General features: G+C 35.1%; 2 protein-coding genes across 7 annotated transcripts; one reads left to right on the forward strand and one right to left on the reverse strand.

Annotated features, from left to right (window-relative positions):
• Positions 1 to 733: 733 nt before the first annotated feature.
• On the reverse strand, positions 734 to 17,186 carry LOC122398485 (2-oxoglutarate dehydrogenase, mitochondrial). Of its 6 annotated transcripts, none has more exons than XM_043398383.1 (17): positions 17,089 to 17,186; positions 14,038 to 14,292; positions 13,723 to 13,935; positions 9,786 to 9,888; positions 9,234 to 9,296; positions 6,816 to 7,071; positions 6,490 to 6,724; positions 6,223 to 6,402; positions 4,732 to 4,912; positions 3,994 to 4,274; positions 3,684 to 3,912; positions 3,334 to 3,612; positions 3,008 to 3,186; positions 2,488 to 2,922; positions 1,714 to 1,868; positions 1,092 to 1,223; positions 734 to 901 (listed from the first exon to the last, which is right to left on the reverse strand). In XM_043398383.1, exons 2-17 carry the CDS (start codon positions 14,284 to 14,286, stop codon positions 802 to 804), a joined length of 3,270 nt encoding a protein of 1,089 aa, XP_043254318.1. In that variant the 5' UTR covers positions 14,287 to 14,292; positions 17,089 to 17,186; the 3' UTR covers positions 734 to 801. The 6 variants fall into 6 exon arrangements, with proteins under 6 accessions (XP_043254318.1, XP_043254327.1, XP_043254343.1 ...); XM_043398392.1 differs by lacking the exon at positions 17,089 to 17,186 and adding an exon at positions 16,317 to 16,335; XM_043398408.1 differs by lacking the exon at positions 9,234 to 9,296.
• A 1,675-nt stretch (positions 17,187 to 18,861) lies between these two features.
• On the forward strand, positions 18,862 to 22,691 carry LOC122398335. Its single transcript, XM_043398089.1, has 12 exons — positions 18,862 to 18,909; positions 19,098 to 19,378; positions 19,590 to 19,781; positions 19,855 to 20,278; positions 20,343 to 20,631; positions 20,700 to 20,982; positions 21,048 to 21,404; positions 21,488 to 21,636; positions 21,681 to 21,809; positions 21,880 to 22,012; positions 22,106 to 22,381; positions 22,462 to 22,691. Exons 1-11 carry the CDS (start codon positions 18,879 to 18,881, stop codon positions 22,355 to 22,357), a joined length of 2,520 nt encoding a protein of 839 aa, XP_043254024.1. The 5' UTR covers positions 18,862 to 18,878; the 3' UTR covers positions 22,358 to 22,381; positions 22,462 to 22,691.
• Positions 22,692 to 23,372: the final 681 nt, after the last annotated feature.

Raw genomic sequence — 23,372 nt, forward strand, 5'->3', positions numbered from 1 at the left:
AAAATCGCCGTATATAAACCACAGCAAGAACCCCCGAAAAGTTTCATTCAAAACTCCGCAGTCACAACTATTCTGTACATTTACGTTCAACGTAAAATGTTGTATAAATTAAAAATAATACTTTCTCTTTAAACTTATTCGTTTCGTAATATTACTTTATCGACATATTAACAAAATAAAACACAGACGTCAACGCGCGAATATTTTCAATGGATATATAGCATACATATTTATGCAAGATCTTCGGGGACGAAACAATGAGTAACGCATGTTTCAAGTTGTTCGTATCAACGTAATTTCCGTACCTTCGGTATATTTACACGAATAAAAAATTTCCTATAAACTAAGCTCGACACGCAATTCCCGTACTAATACAAATACGTCGCCCGGCCTCGACGGGGGGAAAAAAAAATAAAAATACGTAATCTCGATCGAACGTTAAAACGAGAACGGAATATACACATATTTACATGGATTACTCATTGCGAATGTGTATGTACATAATTAAGAGGAAAGAAAAAATTTAATGAATGGAAGAATCAAGAAAAGAGAAGAAAAGAGAAGACAAGAGAAGAGAAGTTTTAAAATTACCAAATGGAAAATATTGAATTCGTTTTAACCCGCCATCAGGAAAATATTTGCGCGTGCGGTGATTCTATAAATGAATTAGTTAATGGAGAAATTATTCAGATTGTGTTGACCTCTGTAACAGTGTATGTAGAGCAAGGACAAAGTAATATAACAACTTTAATGCGAATAAATAAATAAAATGTGTGTTCTACACAATGTTACGAAGAGTAATTAAATAGCGAAAGAATCGTCAAGCAACTGTTTCAGTTCTTTGAGATGCTGCATTTTGCTTCCTGTCGCGGGCGAGGCTCCTGTAGGACGGCCAACGTACCTGAAATAGAAAAACGCCCATCTGTTGATCGAAATAAACGCTACCGCGAATGTTATAATCCTGAAATCACACCGTATCGACTACGTCTACTGAAATGGAAAACAAGAACGAACATAAACGATTCGCTGAAGATTGTTAATTAAATAAAATTATCAACCGTGTCCCGATTAAATGCTGTGATCAACGTTACCTCACTGTTCTCTGTGTGGGTTTATCAGACTCTACTGATTGCGGGTCGGATGGAGTTGTCGTCGTCGGTTTAGACGATGAAAACCAACCACTTAACCACCCTCCGTCACTCTTGCATGACGTACTTCCGCCGCTGTAACATGGCCCAATTACTTCGCTTAACAAAAAATCGCGCGTGAAGCAGTCGCCGATATTCTTAACATCGATACATCTCGTGCTGACAGGCATTGCATATATTCGTGATATCGTAATGTGTGTCGAGATTCTATAAACGCGACTGTGACGCGAGTAAAAAAAAAAAAATGTGGGCCATGTGAACAGCTAAAGGTATCAGAAACGAATTATGGCAACGAAATAAGGTGATTCTGTACCTTATTCGACAGGAAACTATATCTTTTTTTGTGCTACATCGATCAACTGATCGCAAAGAATGAATCGATTAAACAAAGATACACAAGCAATGTTCAATGCACTAGAGAACGTATGCCACATTGCGCCAAAATGAAATTTCATACAAGTACAGTGATTCTAGACTACTGGAACTTGCAGTAACGCAATCTTAAATCGGATTACTGTAAACAAAACAATGGTTTTCAAATTGTGCTATTGTACGTGGTACTTACGTCACAGCGCGTGTTCCGTTTAGGGCTGTGTGGAATCTGGGCTGAACGTACGACCACGCACCCTGGTTTTTATGCTCCTCCTGCGACCATATGAGGTCCGCGTTGGGGTATTTTGCAGCTTCCTTCTTAACCAGATCGTACGGGAAAGGTGTAATCTGTAAAGAATATAGAATTGCAGAACGAATTATAAAGAAGGGACCCGAACGATTGCTAGCACTATGACGTCCGATGGCTCCACGGTTGGTGCCATGCGAAGACTGACGGGTAAGTGACGGTGGCTCCACGTCGGTGCCACTCGGAAATTACCGCGCAAGCGCCGATGGCTGTATCGTGGTATTCGAAACTGTAGAACGAAAGTTAATATTGCGTGTTCTGTTTAACTAACAGTAAATCACAGACGTAACAACTTTGTATTTTCACAAAAACCTGCAAACGAAAAAGAAGACACAATTATACGCGATGAGTGTGTGGACATCTTGTCCGATGTTTCGTACGAATTTGAAGATTGTGAAGAACTAGAAGACATTAGAACACCTGATACGTATTTCAGTAATTCAGAATATTGCGCTTCACCTCGGGCATTGCTTTGCTTCGTTTCATTTAAAAGATAAATACTAAGTGTCCAACAAAATATAAATAAATAGATAAACATATGATACAAAAAAATCTTGTACTTATTTGCATATGTCTATCCTTACAATTTCGAGAAAATAGAAAAAATCTAAATTAGACGCGCGGACGGCATAGTGCTAGTAGTATGTCTTTATCATTCACCTGTTCAACTCTGGCAATAGCGACTTTGTCGTCCAGTTGCTTCTCCGCGCGCGCTTTCTTCAAATCGTAGAAGACTTTTCCGGAGCAGAACACCACCCGTTTAACGTTACTGGGATTTTGAGCAGCTTTGCCTTCCTCCGGTATCACTCTGAGGAACTCCGTGTCCTCCTTCATCAGGTCGAAGCTGGACTTGGCTTCCGGGTGACGAAGCAACGACTTCGGTGTCATCAAGATCAAAGGTTTCCTGAACGGTAGCGCGATCTGTCTCCTCAGAATGTGGAAGTAATTCGCGGGCGTGCTGCAATTAGCCACGATCCAGTTGATGTCGTGCAACTGGCGTACAGCGAACTCCTCGCTTTCCGGGGGGAAATAGTCTGGGTCGTCAGCGGACATTTGGAGGAAACGTTCCAGTCGAGCACTCGAGTGTTCCGGACCCTGCGCATATTTATCACCTTGTTTATACACAGCGGCTTCGTGGAGATGTTCAAAAGCTTTTCAGCGTATATGGAAATTAACTCACCATCCCTTCAAGCCCGTGAGGTTGCAACATGACAAGACCCGATTGGCGAACCCATTTAGCTTGACCGCTGCTGATAAACTGATCGATTATACATTGCGCCGTGTTGTTGAAATCGCCAAACTGGGCCTCCCAGCACACCAACGCGTTGGGATTCGTCATGGAATAACCTAATTCGAATCCTGAAAGTTCGGGAAGACACTTAGTTTCATTCGCTACGATATACTCGTTAACACTAGATTGCCCAAGGAAGTCATTTTGAATGCTTTTGGGCAATATAGGTATATACTAAGTTTCAGTCTTTCCAGTGTTAAACTTTCTAGTCTTACCAAGCACGCCAAACTCCGACAAAGAACTATTGCACACGGTATACGGAGCTTGGTCTGGATAAAGGTTGCACAACGGCTTGTAAGTAGCCTTATCCACAGTTTGATGATGAAGCACGTGATGCCTGTGCGAGAATGTTCCTCTCTCCACGTCTTGACCCGACAATCTAACGTGAATGCCCTCTTTGAGAAGAGAACCGAAAACCATAGCTTCGCCGAGAGCCCAATCGACTGTTCGAGCCTCGATCATTTCCATACGAGATTTCAGAATACGTTCGATACCTATAAGATATTTCGATTAATTAATCCTACAGAAGTAATTATAAATTTCTAAAAGGAAAAACAATATTTACCTTTGTGAACAACAAACTCGGCGGCATTAGGAGGCGGCGACGAGAATTTCTTTCCAATGTGAACAAGCGTATCTTCTTTGATGCCGGTAGGAGACACTTTCAACGGGTCTTTGCCTTCAAAGAAACCAGACCACGGAGAATCCAACCAGTCCTTATACTTAATGTGCGTCTCTTGCTTAGCATTGGTGTATGCTTCCTCGCAGATCTTCTCGTACTTATCTTTTACGTCCTGCAGAATAATATCGATATAAAGAATCTTCTTCGACGTATTTGTGCGCGCGTGATTTTTTTAATTTGTTTACTTTAATACCTTAACTTCTTCGGACGTTACAACGCTGTCGGTGATAAGGGAGTTGGCATATTTGTCCAAAGCTGGTGGAGTTTTCTTGATTTTACGGTACATTAGAGGTTGCGTGAACATCGGCTCGTCGATTTCATTGTGACCGTTTCGCCTGTAGGATACGATATCGATAACGACATCCTTGTGGAAAGTTGCTCTCCATTCCGCAGCCACTTTGCAAACGTGCATCACCGCTTCCGGGTCGTCGGAATTAACGTGGAAAATGGGCGCGTTGACTACTCTCGCAACATCTGTTGAAATGTTAGTTCGGACACGGTGAACATTTGTGTAAAAAAATATCGATTTTTACCAGAGTTGAGCATCAATCGACTGATTCAATCGTTACTGTTAACAATATGTTTCTATAATTAGTTTTGATATCTGGTTTAACGCTTGTGGTAGTAAAAGTTACTTTTGTTTTTGTGTGGTTGGCTGCACTGCTGTATGTCCCCTTTTTATGTTTTTATGACGTGTCTGTGGTTTTCTGTGTGTGTGTGTGTGTGTGTGCCCACGAGGATGGCACAATGTGCGTCCAATTATTACAGTCTTTTTGTTTCCTTTTTCTTTTCTAAATCGTTAACATATTTTCTTTTTATATCAAATTAATAAACAAATATTGTATAAATTTAATTTGTTTTCTTTAATTCTAACAGTTACTTTGATTCAATTTTGCTCAACGCTGGTCTCTACGTTAGAGATTAAACTCACCGGTACAGTACGGAGAAGACCGTGAATGCCTAGGATCGGTGGTAAATCCAATTTGGTTGTTCACAACAATGTGAACGGTACCATGTGTCGTATAGTCGGGCAAGTCGGACAAGTGCATAGTTTCGAAAACAATACCTTGTCCACAGAACGCGGCGTCACCGTGCAAAAGAATGGACATTACCTGTTTTGCAACAAATTCAGTAATTAGAGTCAAAAAGCTTTTCTTTAATTCCGAGTATAGAAATATTAAAGGTACAAATGTCCTAAAACTTACTATTTCTGAGACACAAACTGGGAAAAATTTTAATGGGAGATTCTAGAGGCCAAAATAAGTCGAAAATCAAGAACACCAATTTGTTGAACAACCGAAAATAATTTTTCCAGAACGATTTGAAATTCTTTTTTCCCGCCGAAAAACTTCACATCTTCTCGAATTTTTTTCTAGAAAACGGATAAGATTTCAGGGGTATGTCTAATGACCAAAAATCATTGTAATTGACCCCCGCAACCGAAAATAATTTTTCCAGGACGATTTGAAAGTTTGCAGTTTTGTCGAAAAATTGCATACCTTCTTGAATTTTTTTCTCGAAACCAGGAAGGATTTCAAGAGCATGTCTAATGACCGAAAATGATTGTCATGGACCCCCGCGGCCGAAAATAATTTTTCCAGGACGATTTGAAAGTTTGTAGTTTTGTCGAAAAATGGCATACCTTCTCGAATTTTTTTCTCGAAACTGGGTAGGATTTCAAGTATATGCCTAATAACCAAAAATGATTGCTATTGAACTCCGCAATCGAAAATAATTTTTCCAGAACGATTTGAAAGTTTGTAATTTTGTCGAAAAATGGCATACATTCTCGAATTTTTTTCTCGAAACCGGGAAGGATTTCAAGTGTATGTCTAATGACCGAAAATGATTGTAATGGACCCCCGCAGCCGATAATAATTTTTCCAAAACGATTTGAAAGTTTATAATTTTGTCGAAAAATGGCATACCTTCTCGAATTTTTTTCTCGAAACCGGGAAGGATTTCAAGTGTATGTCTAATGACCGAAAATGATTGTAATGGACCCCCGCAACCGAAAATAATTTTTCCAAAACGATTTGAAAGATTGTAATTTTGTCGAAAAATGGCATACCTTCTAGAATTTTTTTCTCGAAACTGGGTAGGATTTCAAGTATATGCCTAATAACCAAAAATGATTGTTATTGAACTCTGCAATCGAAAATAATTTTTCCGGAACGATTTGAAAGTTTGTAGTTTTGTCGAAAAATGGCATATCTTCTCGAATTTTTTTCTCGAAACCGGGAAGGATTTCAAGTGTATGTCTAATGACCGAAAATGATTGTAATGGACCCCCGCAGCCGAAAATAATTTTTCCAGAAGGATTTGAAATTTTGATGTTCATCTTATTTTGGCGTATAGAATCTCCCATGAAAATTTTTCCCAGAGGTAACCGAACACCCTGTATACCGTATAGGTAACGTACCTTCTTTCCTTCGCCATCGCCTCGATAGAATTGTTCGGCACGAGTCTTTCCCTGTACTACCGGATCAACGGCCTCCAAATGAGATGGATTCGCAACAACGGCCAAACGAATGTTCTTGTTCGTTACACGGTTAAGACGTTCGATGTATGTTCCCAAGTGATATTTGACATCGCCAGAACCCTAACGCATCACCGAATTATAATCGTATATGAAATACATCGACGAGCAACGGGACGAGAATTCGTATGAAATTTGTCGCGTGCTTACATCGTCGGCTGCTTCGAGACCCGCGAACTGCGTGAATATTTGACTCAAAGGTTTACGACAAACGTTGGCGAGAACGTTCAGACGACCACGATGAGGCATACCCATAACGATGGATTCGACGCCTAATTCGGTAGATTTATCAATTACTTGCTTCATGGCGGGTATCAGAATTTCACATCCTTCCAATCCGAACCTCTTCTCGGACGACCACTTGCGCGCGAGGAACGCCTCGAATCTAAAAAATGATAATGAAAGAAATTAACAAAATGGCGTTCGCTGTGTTCCGTAGAGGCGTCCCAATTTTTCAATGTTGCTATTTTAGATACCCGGTGGCGCGAGTTAATCTGGCCAAAATAAGTCTCCTCTCGTCGTTTGTCATTTCCATGATACCGGGTGTCTCCATTTTCTGACGAATCCAATTGCACTGCTCCAGGGAATTGATGAACATGAATTCGACGCCGATGTGGCCGCAGTAGGTGGCCTCCAATCGTTTCAAAATTTCACGAAGCGGCAACGACTTTTCTTTGCCGCCGATAAAAGTGGTGGACGGCAATTTGAAAATACGATCCATGTCCGAATCCTCTGTAGAAATTTAATATTAAAATACTTGTCACGTTTTGAAACGAAACGAGCCACGAACGGATTTAAATGCCATGGCTTCGTTAACGATCGAGATCGTAACGCTTACTAGAAAAATATTTGCTTTTAAACAATTTTAAAAAAGTGTATTTATGAAAGCTATGGCATTTAACTGTATTACTTGTATAGTAGATGATATGAAATATGACACAAATTTTACTTGTTATATATAATACATTGTATACAACGCACAATTACTGTTCTTTCGCCATTTTGTATACATTTTATTTCGGATGACCGATACTGAAAATGTGAGCCGTGTGAAACGAAAAATGAAAGAAACGAATTTTTGTATAAACGGATAGAATTATACAAATTGATTTGTACGCGATAAAAGTATTGTAAAACGTAATAATCGAAAGTAATATTATTTTGTATATTTGTCTCGTGTAATTAAGCAAATCGTTTTATTTAATAATGCCGTATGCGTACGTGTGCAAAATATTTGGCAAATGATATATACATGCGCAAAATATTGTCAACAATTGTCAAAAATATGTGTAACAAACCTCCTCCGTAATACTTGTAAAAAGTAGAAATAAATGGAAAACTAAGAAAAACAAATTTCGATAGAACGTAAAGCTGTAAATCCAAATAAAGCATCATTAGTCAAAACAATCACTAACAGAACTGAACTAGTAATAAAGAAATCTAATAGATACAAAGAATGGGACTTTCATATTCTCAATCACACATTACACAAAATATAGTAGAAAAAAAAAGTATAAATGTAAGAAGATTGTGTCAGAAAAATATAAATGAGAAAAAATGCATTTAATAAATAAATAGGAAGCTAAAGAGGAAGTAACAAATCAATAGTTAAAAAATAATTTATCATACTTTTACTCAAGTATAATGTAATTATAATCATATTATTGTATACAGGGTGTACGGCCACACCTGGGAAAAATTTTAATGGCGGATTCTAGAGGCCAAAATAAGACGAAAATAAAGAATACCCATTTGTTGATGGAGACTTTGTTAAAAAGTTATTAACGTTTAAAGTTCCGCCCGTAATTAATTTTTTTCTAGAAAATGGGTAAGATTTCGGGGGTATGCCTATTCACCAAAAATGGTTGCAATTGACCCCCGGAACCGAAAATAATTTTTTTAGAACGATTTGAAATTTTTGAATTTTGTCGAAAAATTTCAAACCTTCTCGAATTTTTTTCTTGAAACTGAGTAGGATTACAAGTGTATGTCTAATGACCAAAAATGATTGTAATTGATCTCTGCAAGCGAAAATAATTTTTCCAGAACGATTTGAGATTTTTGAATTTTGTCGAAAAATTTCAAACCTTCTCGAATTTTTTTCTTGAAACTGGGTAGGATTTCAAGTGTATGTCTAATGACCAAAAATAATTGCAATTGACCCCCGCAACCGAAAATAATTTTTCCAAAACGATTTGAAATTTTTTTTTTCCATCGAAAAATTTCGCACCTCCTCGAATTTTTTTCTAGAAACTGGGTAGGATTTCAAGTGTATGTCTAATGACCAAAAATGATTGCAATTAACCCCCGCAACCGAAAATAATTTTTCCAAAACGATTTGAAATTTTTGAATTTTGTCGAAAAACTTCAAACCTTCTCGAATTTTTTTCTTGAAACTGGGTAGGATTTCAAGTGTATGTCTAATGACCAAAAATAATTGCAATTGACCCCCGCAACCGAAAATAATTTTTCCAAAACGATTTGAAATTTTTGAATTTAATTGTTAATAACTTTTTAACGAAGCCTCCATAAACAAATTGGTATTCTTGATTATCGTCTTATTTTGGGGTCCAGAATCCCCCATTAAAATTTTTCCCAGGGGTCGAACATCCTGTATAAATTGCCATTGATCAGTATGTTTGTTTATTCGTTATACCTCCTCCAATCCTTCCAAATGAAATGCTGAGAAGTTATTCCTGGCACAAGTATATTTACAGCAAAATATAGCAATCTTTAAAATCAATATTTATGCGAAGGACCCAAGCACCTTTACAGTTTGTCAACGATATCAATTTTTTCTGTAATCCCATAATGAACCAGCGCCTCCCAAAGATACTAATAACTCACAGAGCTTTAATCAGAACTTCCTTTTTCGGGTTGCGATTTTTACATACGTTTCATAAGTGCAGCTACTCGGTATTGAAGTTCCTGCGAGTAAGTAGTACGTGCTCTGTTTCCTGTGGACATTATACTTAAACTGAATAATTAAATTAACGAATGGGTATGAGAGTTCTTCATTCACATACTATAATAAAACTTTCTGAGAAACATAATTGAATAATTCTATTAATCTCATTTTAATTCATATAATGCTAATTATTTAGCTACAGTGCTATAAAAATTTTGAAATTACATATTCACTGCATTCAATAAAATGCTATATTTTGTGTCCAGGAAGGAAATATAATGATGGCATATGAATGATAATAATAAAAATAACAATAGCAAATATAATATTGCAATGAAGAAAATAATTGATAAACAATGTTTTTACAACAATTGTCAAAATAAGTTTATGAAAGAAAGAAAACAAGACAAATAGAGCTTGTTCCAAGCAGTCTAATTCATTGAAATCTTTTAAAAGATCAAGAGTATATGATTTGATATGCATCGCATAGTATCTTTAGTCCTTTAATTTATGTAGAGACACGTTCATATGGGCTTACCAAATGAATAATGACTATAGAGCAACTCTTGTGGATGTCTATCATCAAGATCAGCGCTGCTGATGCCGAGTGGGTCCAATTTAGCGATATGATGGCCACGGATCTGTCAATTTAACGCCACATTCATACGAACTAAGTAGTTTTTAATTTGTTAAATTTAAACAACTCGTTACATATATTCAGATTAATTACTGTGATTGATGTTTTGTTTAATATATTCACTGCAACCATTTCTTTTAGTTACACTCCATAAAGTTCAATAAAAGTAGCAATGAAATTACAATAAGTATGATTCAAATGGAACATACAATATAGAACATATACGTCCCCTACCTGCAGTGAATTTATTGAACATTCGTTAATGACATGTAAGTATTAACAAAAAAGAAAAAGAAGTACATTTAAAAACATCTCATCATGTATTAATTACAAGTAAACATAGTAATAATAAGCATTTGTTAATAGTATTATCTTAAAGCATGTTGACGTTACACATTTTCATTATTCGACCTGTTATATGACTGAGTTTTGAAATCTTTGTCTGGTTACACCGTCTAAGAAATAAAAATCTTTTTTATTTATTTATCCAATTGGATAAATCCGATAAGTCTAAGTGATAAAACACTTCTACCTCAGGATCCATGTTTGGGACACAAAATCCTGCCGAGGGTCGCTTGACAGATACAGTAAATCAAAATTTCCCGTTAAACAATGTTATTTGCTTCTTAAAAATTTATCAAAGAAATAAATACAATTGAAATAATACGAAAACGACTCGTGACAGAAATCATCAAATGTAATAGCCACAACATTAATGGTAAACTGTTTAACAAACAAACATTCCATACAATGAGTTGCGAATATGTAAAGATAAAGTTAAAAATAAACATCATTAACAAGCATGCGAAGCGAGAATTTGCAAATACATTTTCTTACCTTAGACATACTCATGTACGTGTATCATTTGAAAATGAATACTAACACTCTAACTACAGAATAGCAACAACAAAACACGTCATTTGCAAATATCTTTCAGTACATATTACCATAACATTAATATAAACCATAAAACGTAAACCAATTACCATCCCAATTTTTTTTTTTTTTTTTCTTAGTATAAACATTTTCAGTATCAGTGAAAACCTGCCATGGAATAACAGCCACATAACACCTTCTCAATATCTATGAAATTTGAACAATGCTATCATTGTTTTATTTTATTAATACTAAACTGAATTTATAATTTCACCAATTTTGTACACGAAAAGTATTGACGTATGAAAAATAATACTTCAATTATTTAAATCAGATTTCAAATAATTTGGAGCGAAGTTATTTTCATTAAATTAAAAAATTACTTTTTTAAAATAAAGTAATATACTTAAAATTTTAAAGACAAGAAAATACGAAATTTGCTTATTATATGGTACATAGAATATCGGATCAGAGGAAGAAAATTGCGAAAATAGTTAAGAAGGAGTTAATGTGTTTTGATAGAGACCATGATTTTGATATATATGAGGTGATGTATGATATATATATATATATATATATTGGGTGAAGGTGTCTTAAAAGTTTTAATAATTTGGAAGTGCTAACATTTGTCTCAACTGTGAGAAAAATCATAAAAACAAATACGAATTATCACTTGTCTCAGCGACAGACATTATGGCTTTATACACCTTTACCTTATAGATACATGAAAACTGGCTAAATTAATAATTTATGGAATTGTTTTGGGAAAGAGCCTTACCAAGCATATATTGCCGTAGAACCTGTTCTGGAGACCCCTTGCGGGCTGCATAATGTGTATGTATCATTTCTGATTGCATGATACCGAGTGGGTCCAAATCGGCAACTAAGTGACCTCGAGCCTATATGTTTAACGAATAATCCCAAGAAGACCCCCAATGTATATCATTTTTTTTCTACTTATTAAATTTGACTACATATTACTATATTATAAAGATATGACACTGTTATATCGAAAATGCAATCGACAATTATTTTATTCACAAACTCTGATTCTCACTGCAACACATTCAAGTTTTAGTTTCTAAATCTACGAAAGAGTGAGCGTTAAATTAATTCGAGGCAATATCAATTATACAGGGTGTAATTACCAACCGTGGGAAAAATTTTAATGAGGGATCCTAGAGGCCAAAATAAAACGAAAATCAAGAATGCCAATTTGTTCACGGAGGTTTCGTTAAAAAGTTATTAACAATTAAACTCAAAAATTTCAAATCGTTCTGGAAAAATTATTTCCAGTTGCAGGGGTCAATTAAAATCATTTTTGGTCATTAGACATACACTTGAAATCCTACCCAGTTTCGAGAAAAAAATTCGAGGTTTGAAATTTTTCGACAAAATTCAAAAATTTCAAATCGTTCTGGAAAAATTATTTTCCGTTGCGGGGGTCAATTACAATCATTTTTGGTGAACAGACATACCCCCGAAATCCTGCGCATTTTTTGAGAAAAAAATTCAGTATGGGCGGAACTTGAAACGTTAATAACTTTTTAACAAAGCCTCCATCGACAAATTGGTATTCTTGATTTTCGTCTTATTTTGGCCTCTAGAATCCCCCATTAAATTTTTCCCCACGGTTGACCGAACACCCTGTATGTTCTACTTTACAGAATATAAAAATATTAGTTACTCTCCCCCTCTTTGTAAAAAATTTACATGTGCCGCTTGAAATTATTTAAATTTAATTTTAGACACCCCATTACGTTTTAATATCCACGATTCTTGTGAATTATACTAGCTCTTTGGTTGTCCCATTAATTGTAAAGAGAACGTACGCGTGGAGAATTTTTAATCAATTAATAATAACTAGAGGTGCGTGAGAATTTTCGGGTCTCACGCGCCTCTAATAATAATCGTATAAATATATAATTCGTATTACAAACGTTGAAATTTTAATGCTAATATCGAGGGGTACTTGGTTGAAAAAACATGCTCGAAGTGAAAAGATGCAGTAACAGCTAATTTTATAATAAGTAAACGAGGCTATTATGTAATACTTAGACATGATTTTGGACTCCCAATTCATGCTTGATATACATGTACATATGTTTTCTTATGTACTGATAAGACGAGGTGAAAAATTAATGATACATGACATGATGCACATGATAGCCCCTAATAAAATAGTTCCTTCGTCAATTTCTCGTGTCCCAAATTTTGCAACTTGTAATTCTTTTAGCTGCAAAACAAGTATTTATACATTGATTTTAAAAGTTAAAATATGAATTATTACGTGAATATAATTTTATTAATAATGGCAAAAGTTGGTCGCAGAAATTGAAAAGAAACTCATATCACATGCATTATGATAGTAAACACACCCCCTCCCCCCCTCAGCCTAAAACATATATCTATAATGTTTCTGTAATTCATGCTTTAGTGTTTCAATATATTAATATTAAATACTAGTTTCGAAAGAAAAATTATCAATTTGTTTAAGAAGCATTTCTCAATAAAAATATTTAAAATTAATATCTAGTGATTGTTTTATTCGATAATATACTATTTGAGCCAATGTGATAGGGAAAATAACAATTCCTTATAGTCAATAAAAGCAATACGGAAATAAATCTTTATTTATTGTAATTATGGCCATAAAAAATTATTACTTTTTTTACGACATTGTCTTAAGAAATATTTTTATTTTACTGCCAAGAAAACAAAATTTTACTGTAAGTTTTGATATTACATAAGGCGATAAAGTATCATAACAAAACCGTTTTACATAAGAAGAGATCAATATATCAAAAATGAAGTATAGTACGTTGCCTGTACGTCTGATAAGCATATTTAAAAATGTACTCTTCGGAATGCCAAGAACGGCCAAAAAGAAAGTAAAAATGTTTCGTAGAAACATAAATGTAATTGTCATTTTGCAAATATTATGCAAAATCTATATATATACCTGGTAAGATCGAATAATAGCTTGAACAGCCAGATGGTCATCAATTATTTTCTCATTAACGGGTATCTGGCTCAATTGAGATCCGCCACTACCGAGTGGTAACAACGCTCCCAATGGTATTTGGTTATGACTTGGAGCAAGGGAGGGTGGAGCCTGATACGCAAGACCTGGTCCAGCCCCAGCGGTGCTGCTACGAAAAAATGCATCCCACGACTATAAAATATAAATAAAAATGATTAAATTTATAGAACATTGGTAGTCATTATTTAATTAGTAAAAATATTTATATCGGTCAAGTTAGAATTTATTACTAACCACATGTACACTCTGGGGATCTTGTAACCACGCATTATACATTTCTTCTACGTAAGAACTGGAACTGCCATTCAGGAAAGGTTCTGTTGCTACACGGTTGGTGTATTTCCTGATTGGTTCCGAAACCATCGCCTGTGTGGTCCTAGTCAGGGGATGGTGCCGCACCAACCATGATGCAAACCTTTCAGGCCCGCACATGCGTGGCGCAAGCGGGGCCAATGTACTAATTACTGTCCTTGCCTTATACATTTTTACCTATATTAAAAAAAACTTACGTTAAACATACAATAATTACAGAACAGTTATTTTGATTATGAAAAATAGATTCCATATATATCGCACGGCACGTTAAAACGTAAGTACACAATGCGCAATGGTTTTTCACAGACTGGATCTCTGAAATAGCGAGTGGGAGCAAGTATTTCTTATCTATAAGATTAAGCTGTTCAAAGTTTTCTGCGTATTTCATTCATTCAAAAAGTAAATACTTATGATTTAAGAATGTTGATAAATCTGTCATTTTTATCAATTTCTTCTCGCAGATAACTCTAATTGAAATCGACCGTTCTTATCTTCGTTTACAATGATGTATCATTGTCCTATTGTGTCATTTAAATTTTAAATCTTCCGTTTTCAGTGCAAAGATAAAGAAGTGTCAATCATTATCGAACATTATGCGACAGAAGAAGAGCTACGTAATATTACGAACGCACGCTCCTGTATTAATAAAATTTAATCGACCTATTTTAGAAATAATATTTTTAAATTTCCTTTTAATTTTAATAGTAGACTTGAATTGCGCAACAACATGTAACATGCCAACTGTAAAACTTTATACATGACGAAACTAATTAACTGCTACGCTAAGAATAAGTATTAAAAAATAACTTTTTGGAAAAGAATCGACCGAAACGAAGGGAATTTGTTCGAAGCATCCCTGGAAACGAATAATGCAATATCGGTGAACTTTAATTTGTATCGATACGCTAAATAACATGCTTTGATATCTTATATATTAAAATGTCAGATTTATTTGAGAAATTGGCATACAGCCAAAGTATGCCCCCCCCGACACTACAATGTATATATAAAGCAAAATGCGCATTAAACGATTAAAATTCTTTTCCAAAAGAAAATTAACATATATCGAAATTATTATTAAAATAAAAACACCAACAGCATTTTTAATATCCAAGTATTTACTTTGCAAGTGAAATTACACTATTAAAGCTTCTTTGCTTCTTTGTACCTTTATCGTACAAAAAAAAATTTTTTTTAAGTACATAACTGTATGGAAATGTATGCACTTATATGAATGTCTGAACAGGAATCAATATCGGTATTACCAGACGGCAGACCGGTGTCACGAGGAAAATGCCCTTTCACTTGCACACTAATGCATAGCCTGTTGAATTTCAATGTGCAACGCACCGCAATGCAGTCTGGCTTGTATAGATAACCTTGTCTATCACATTTATAACGAGCTCTTAATGTTAACCAGATAAGCTGCTAAGAAGGTCATAACAAATTAAGCGAATTCACAATAAACAATCAAACATTATCGCATTATCGGATGAAATGCAGATAAAGTTCGGGAAGGCCCCGGTGTGGCCCGATTGTTGCAGTAACGAGATTTGGAGGGAAAGGCAAAGGGGAGGGAGAACAGGATCGAAATTGAAAATTTCAGCCACGGTTAATCGATACTGTTTAACACGGGTCCATTAACGAACAAATTCATAAGGAAAATATTTGCAATGCACTGTTTCACCAGCCTAATTATGTGCAGTGTCGCGAGCAACCCTCCGTTCGACAACGAAATGGGAAAAATAGCCGAACCTAACCTAATATCACGGAAGCTATTAGACACACGAAACTAGAATTTTATATTTGTGATTCGTACCTCTGTCCCTTTTCCTCTTTCAAATTTACATGCCGATTGACCACCGGTTTTCAGAACTACAGCTTAAAGTACGAACGTACTCGTGGACGAAGTAACAATAAATTATGTATTATAATTCAAGATACAAAGAGGGAAAAATTTACTACGAATTTATAATACGCGATAAAATAAAAACTGAAAGTGGCAAAACAAAGTTGTTATTACGACGTATATAAATGTGATAATGAATTACCAACGATTATGACATACGATAAAAAAATCAGCGTGGTATTGATTACACGCAACTTCTGTAAAGTAATGTTATATTAGGCGAAATAAAGCGTCGCGATTCGGCATTAACAGATAGGCGTGCCGAGACACTGACCTAGTTATCACTAACCTTTCCCGTGTCAGACTGTCCATGAAATCGCGGGTAACCCTAAACTGTTAGAAAAATTCGACCGAATTCGCGGACGTTATTTGGATTCGTCGTAAGAAATAAATGCCGATTACAATAGATCGGAAGTTTCTAGAATAATTAATTATAAGTGTTGGATGTAAAAAGCTTGTCAACAAGGCATTTATCTGTGCCCATGTGACATTCATCTCTCAAAAACGTGTAGAGGTTTCGCGGTGACGTATACGTGTATACAGACAGTACACGAACGCGCAAACAAAGTTTTAAAAAAAGATTCGTTATAACGAAAGTCATGAAAGGATAAGCAGGATTAGTTATGTAGACTAAATACCTATAGCGATTACACAACTGCATTCGTGCATACATATACATGCATGCACGTAAAATCTTATGTATTTTTTATCGTATTCGGATAGTACGTTGCTTCGTTAAGTAATCTTCGAAATCTTGAGAATTCATCGGTGGAAAGAAAAAAAAAAAGTCTCGCCAGTTCTTTGACGAACGGTGATTAAAAAAATAAATAAAAATAAATAATTGGAAAGGTAACCGCGTTGCCGAGTCAGGTGACTATTTCTGTCTGTGCAATAATTTTACGTAATCGTACAAAAATTTCACTCGAAGAAAATGATGCTCGTCGATGAAGTTAGTTTTTTTTCTCCGGCGCGATGAACAGTCGTCGACATAAATCGCAGTCATTGCCTCATTAACATAATGAATAAAGAATCAAACACGAGGTAGGTAGAAATTTACGTACCTGATGTTAACGCAACCAACGGTGACAGGCCAACCACCATTCGCAACTCGCAAGTAGACCGAACTTCGCCTTCTTAAAATATATCCGAGAAACAGACACCAGCGCACCTAACGACCAAATATCGCGAACCGGTGTCACAATAATCTGATTTAAAAATTTACCGGGTGTTCGTATTCTATTCTAGACCATTCCCTTTGCTAATTATTTCAAAGCTGTTCATAAATTCGTTAACAATTCACGGATATTCATAGCCCGATGCACAACGAATCTATTTCAATTTCGATTTATAACCGTACTTTATCGTAAATCTATTCAAAAATGTTCAATCGATATCGAATGCTTCGCAGTTAAATTAAAAAGTTTCGCGATGCGAATCAATTTAACTTTTTCCCATCGAAAGAAGTTTTTCGTATAATTTTATAAATCTGACACAAACGAATTACTTGTATTAAAAATTGTCGAGTACATTTCAAAATACCTCGTGCCTTTTTGCCAGAAATAAGATTAGGTTTGTAAACTAAATCGAGTGCATTTTTATAATTGCGCCAATCATTGTTACGAACGGGTTTCACGTCCCTTTGACTCGAGGCCCTCTACTTCGAATTAGTTCCAACGACTAAAATAAATCAAAGTCCATAGTTCTATACCGCGTGACTGCGTCAGGACTGAAATGCCACAGCACTAATGCCTTGAATAGACACAAAAACAATACCAATTATACTCTTCACGTATGAAAGTAACTTGTATTCGAAGATTAAATAAAAGCTCGACTAGAGATTTTTCAATTGTTTCTCAAACTTTTCATGTTTTAACCCGCTGTATACTCATGGACAGAGACCCGGAGGATTTTGTCCAATTCTGTCGCGGTCTCATGGATTTGTTTATCCGGCAATTTAAACATTTCATTTTTGTTTTGAAGCTATGCAGACTTGTTGGGAATCTTAAAACAGGAGCTTTGAATCGAAATTTCTAGTATTTCCGTCCTTTCTTCTAATTACTTGGTAGAAACAGGACGTGTTCTATAGAGAACGCACTATTAACCAAACAATGACTTTAATCAGAATAATTAGAACTTTTTATTTAGTTCCTTGTGATTATAGTCTCTGCTTGAGAACTATGGAATCCATAGTATGGACGAATATGCAGTAACTAGGGGTTAAAGACACTGTATAGTATCGATTCCGATTACGAAACAGCTATAAGAATCAAAATGATAGTGTATTTAACAGTTATGAATAACATCATTTCGGTCAGAGCCCTTTTTCAACTTTTGATAATGACTATTGCAAAGGACTGCTGTATTCATTGCAGACAATGACGTCCACCGATATCAAATGCAGAATGATACTTTGGGAATCATTCTCTTCGAACCCAAGATGACGCTATTATATTTACAATCCTATTTTAACGGCATTATAAAGATAAACGAGACTCAAGTTTCCTAAATTGCATTGAAACGGTGATTCTCAAATGTCGATATAAAGTTAAACCGATTGTACAGAATTTGTGGCAATAGTCAAAAGTTCTGCTCGAACGATTCTTCTTTTAACGAATGAAGAACGAGCCGAAAACAAAAGATTTGTGTACAAAATGTAATCGATTAGCAATAAAAGTTTAACCTGCGAATTCTGGCTTCGCGAACTTTTATAGATTTTGTTTATTTTTCTATTGTTACAAATTTCTTTTACTCGTTGGAATATTGTCTATTTGTTTTATTATCCGTATTTACGACGATTTATTTTATAGTTAAAACGATAAAGTTTACGTGGTAAAAAAAAAAAAAATAAAATATGGATGTTAGGACAAAAAAATGCATTATTGGTAATTATATTTCTTTTTCGCTTAATATTACACTATTGCTTTTTAGAATATGTATTTTAAACATACTTAAGTTTATAAGTTATATATTGAAAGTGGTATAAACAGATGTTTATCCACGATCAAGGTTGCTTCAATCCCTAATAAATTTAAATGGTAATTTAATGCTGTATCTATTTCCGTTTGTTCAGATTCAAAATGTGTGAAACAATGGCTAGATTACACAAACATAAGATGTAATTCCTTAAAGTCTCATATGAATTATATGAAAATGATCTGTCACGACAATCAACCAGAAATTCTAGAGACTAGAAGTAGTTTGAACAGTACAAACTGTCATAGTCCTAAAAGTGATACTTCTTGTCCTGTCGACAATATAATATCCAAACAAATTAATTATGATAATTCTTTGGAAGAGTTATGCGATATCAAATACATGTCTACGAACGACAATGGTATAAAGAATTATCTGGCAATACCTTTTATTATTTTATCAGTTTAGCCCCTTAGCTTACAACGACGTCTCAGAGACGTGATAAGTCTACGGGCCAAACCTTGGTGTCGCTTTCTGCACGCACAGTTGGAAATTAAATCATTAGGCAAGGGGTTAAAGAAGTTCTTAAATAAGATATTTAACGATATTGTTTGTTCAAGGCGCTGCTGCAAAATGTGATTTGCATCAGTCTCCGAAATTAAAGAGCATGCTACCAAAAATTAATGTGCAACGTAAAGAAGGAGAGAAAATTGAAAACTCTGATACACAGGAAAAGCTACAAGTTGAATTGACTGCAATTTCTCCTAGAACTTATAGACTACCACAAAGTTTGCATATTCAATCAAGATCATTATCACCGATTCATAAAGAAAATATGATTGTACGTATTTATGCATTAAATATATTTTGTGGGAACGTTCTTTGTAATTGTATGCGTAAAATTTTCTCGACAGTACGAAGAACAGAATAACTGGCAATATCCGTACCAAAATCATTTAGCAGAATATTCTAACGAAGTAACACAGGACGTGGAAAATTCAAAATCTTTCGAACAATTAATTTCGGACAATCAGAACGAATACTTGCTTCAAAAGCTACCTTTTGCGAACAATGGCATTAAACCACAAACTAACGGCAGCGTAAAAACTGCACCTACAGGCAAAAGTAAAAACCGTCTAAAGAGCGAGAAGAAGGAGAAAACAATTTCTTCTGTTGTATTAAGCAAGAAAGGTTCCTCGTGTAAATTAGACGATGCCGTTGCATTGAAATTTAAAAAACGAAGAAGAAAGTTACACGGTATTAGTTCAAAGAGTACAGTGACTACCAAGGACACAATTTTCGTAGGAAGAAAGGATACCAGAAAGCGAAAACAAAAAGGTATAGACTAGAATTATTAAGAATTATTTAAGAAGTGTATATTAATTTTTATTTAACTTTTCAGGCAGCGTGAGTAGTCGTAATGGACAAAAATCTCGTCAATCTTCCAACGAAGTAGTTGAAATTTATCATAACACGGCAGCAAAAAGTGGTAGTGTTTCTGTCATTCCCGGTAAACATTCTAAATTTGATTCCCACGCGAACTATAATAGTAGATTAGCCGCGAATAAACAGCAAACCGTGCATGTAAAACCGAAATGTGAAAATAATAACGATCAACCTAATAGTAATGTCGATGAAAACAACGCGCAAGATAGTCCACGCAAACAGTATCAGTCTAAACATAAAGCAGAGTAAGTTGCAACGAGAATGACTAAGAGGATATTAATTTTAAATACGATGGATATATCTAATCCTTTAGGGGGAAGAATATAAATACGCGTATTCAAAATTGTAATATCGAGATTACGTCTGCTCCCACGTATACGATGGAGAAATGCGATTCGCAACAGTGTCAACGTTCAATTATGCAAACATCGTTTTGTGACCCGATGATTACTCATAGCTACGAAATGCCGACACTGGCTTCGAAGTTGAAAAGAGTAAATCGTTCGTACTTCAGTAGATTCAATTTCCGAAACATACCGTTTGTAGTGGGCACCTCTGTAACCCCAAGTCACAATTTAGGTTTAAATATTCAGCAAGTACGTTGCCTGACGCGAGACCGTGAAAAAATTCACTATTATAGCTTTGTTCTTTTGTTCGAAAGGTATTAAGTATAATGAAAACAAGGCAACCTACAGTTAATGGAATGACTCCGCTTCTCATTCGTAAAGTTAGCAGAGGGATAAAGCCTGTGTCTACTCTTATGGAACAAATAAGCAGTCATTGTAATAAATTGCCTGACATAAATTCTCAAATGATAAGCGCATTCGTACGGCAAGAAAATTCGTTTATGAACGGACCTGGGAATTTCTTTGAGAATGATAGCGTGTCCCTGCATTATGAGAAGGAGCGATTAAGGAACTTAAATTTGAATTTAAAGTCGAGTATAAAACGATATCAAAATGTGCAAGAGACAATTGTAGACGAGACCGCCATGTACGAGAATCCTCGCAAAGGAAAGGTTCGCTTTGAAAAATAAAAATAGAGCCAAAAAAAAAATATTTAAAGTGGACATTCTTTGGAAATACAAACAATCTATTACAGGATACTAGATCAGAGAATCAATTGGATAGACACGATGTACCAGGAATATCAAAGGCTGCGAGTAATGCTAAACTATTGAAAATGTTTTCCTCCCAACAGGATGTAAAAACGCAAATGGAAATCCCGGGCGTAGAGTCAAAAATTTATCAAGTAGGTCAATGTAAATTAATAGAACCGTTTAAAATTCTAATGTAAGAAAATTACAGGGTAATGAATGCAACATGGTCATGAGCAACACTCAATCAATTGCCCAGTCCGAGGGTTCGAAGGGTATACGAGAAGTTCTCATCAATCTTCATGATCAGTTTGAAGAACTGAACATGTAAGTCGCATCGATTGATATTCCAATTCTAGACATTTTGTTAATTTAACTATTCTTTCGCCGACCGTAGGAAATATGAAAAATTACAAGGAAAAGTTGAGAAGGGTACCGACAAAGAGTCTGAAGAAGAGATGCGTAACGTCGAGAAAGAATTGACTGCAAAAGAGGACGAAATAAACGCGGTTATTAATTTGTACAAAGAGGTAAAATGAACTTCTGCGAATTGTAATAATATACGACGTCTATAACGATAATATTAATTTTAATCAGAACGTTTTAATTCCTTTTATTATTAGGTAATGGCATTAAAACAACAGATGAAGCTACTGCAGGAAAAGAATAGTTATGTTTGTATATCGACTGAAGTTCCAATGGGACCGAACAAAGCCTATTCGTCCATGCCCTTTACGTTAACTAAATCCAACGGAACTAGTATTCATAGAAGAGGAAATAGTATTATCGCGACAAGAGAACCTACTTCTATTCGGCTAACTGGGCTCTTGCGACAAATTCAAACATTTCAGAAACAATTGAAATTGACTTCGTGATAAGGACGCGTCATAGTTTGCAAGGTAAGTTGAATCTACCGATAGACATATTTATATATATACAATGACAATTACTCAAACGCTTCTCATATGTACATGTATAGAAATAAAACGAATCTCAAATGGATAACGATTCAAGACACTGCATCTGTTTTCTACATTAAAATAACTCTACGAGGCAAAATAAGTGCAGGTCTAAAAATATTGATAGAAACTTATCCTGAGAAACATACAGTAGAAGGCAAATAAAAATTTTCAGTACTTTCTCTTGAATGGGTAATTAAGTTCTTAGAATTTGTCATTTATCGCTGTACATTATAATAATCAGGATCGAAAGGGGGATTACTAGAACTTGAATTTCATATATCTAAGAATTTGGATTATTATCTAGAATGAGTACAATTGTTTTTTTAGCGGATCATATTCTTTTTTTATTCGATTCTGGGTGCTACTTCTTATAACGTATATATTGATTTGTATGCGTGTATGGGTTTTATGTATTTATGTATGCAACTGGTTGTATCTATAGATACCATTGTATATGTATATACATAATCACACGTTCATAAACGCTGAGGACAATTAACATTCTGCTAGACGTAATTTGCTCCTCGATTTTTATCGCCAATTTTTATGTATCTATTTGTAATATATATATATATATATATCGATCTTTATTTGTCATTCGGTGTGAACACTAATTACTAAATATGCCGTGAAAAATTATAATCGAACCGTCTCGAATAGTTTACAGTTTCTTTCGTAAGTTACGTTTTTCCCATGGACGGCGAAAACGTTCGACCGGTTCCGCGTCCAGAAAATGTCCTTCCCCCTCGAGCAATTGTACAGAATCACGCGTTTAATATTTTTTTTTTTTTTTTTTATACGCGAGAAGACAAACGTCTCATCCACACAACCTACAAAACGTATCTTAGATAACGTTAATATAAAATGTTATCTTATTTCTAAGACATTACTTTTTTTTTTTTCTTCGTGTCCGCTGTTCGTTCACACA

This window comes from Colletes gigas, unplaced genomic scaffold (assembly GCF_013123115.1).
Source record: "Colletes gigas isolate AHSC1104 unplaced genomic scaffold, ASM1312311v1 Colletes_gigas_Sc00002, whole genome shotgun sequence".
Taxonomy (NCBI): domain Eukaryota; kingdom Metazoa; phylum Arthropoda; class Insecta; order Hymenoptera; family Colletidae; genus Colletes; species Colletes gigas.

What these genes read in the sequence shown, in the direction of transcription:
- LOC122398485 (XM_043398383.1), bottom strand. Translation starts at nt 14,286, where the DNA reads ATGTATAAGGCAAGGACAGTAATTAGTACATTGGCCCCGCTTGCGCCA. An exon ending in AGATTAACTCGCGCCACCGG is followed by an intron (nt 6,725 to 6,815) that starts GTATCTAAAATA and finishes ATCATTTTTTAG; the next exon opens with ATTCGAGGCGTTCCTCGCGC. An exon ending in CGAGTTTGTTGTTCACAAAG is followed by an intron (nt 3,613 to 3,683) that starts GTAAATATTGTT and finishes AATATCTTATAG; the next exon opens with GTATCGAACGTATTCTGAAA.
- LOC122398335 (XM_043398089.1), top strand. Translation starts at nt 18,879, where the DNA reads ATGGATGTTAGGACAAAAAAATGCATTATTG. An exon ending in CAGAAAGCGAAAACAAAAAG is followed by an intron (nt 20,279 to 20,342) that starts GTATAGACTAGA and finishes TTAACTTTTCAG; the next exon opens with GCAGCGTGAGTAGTCGTAAT. An exon ending in AGAATCCTCGCAAAGGAAAG is followed by an intron (nt 21,405 to 21,487) that starts GTTCGCTTTGAA and finishes AATCTATTACAG; the next exon opens with GATACTAGATCAGAGAATCA.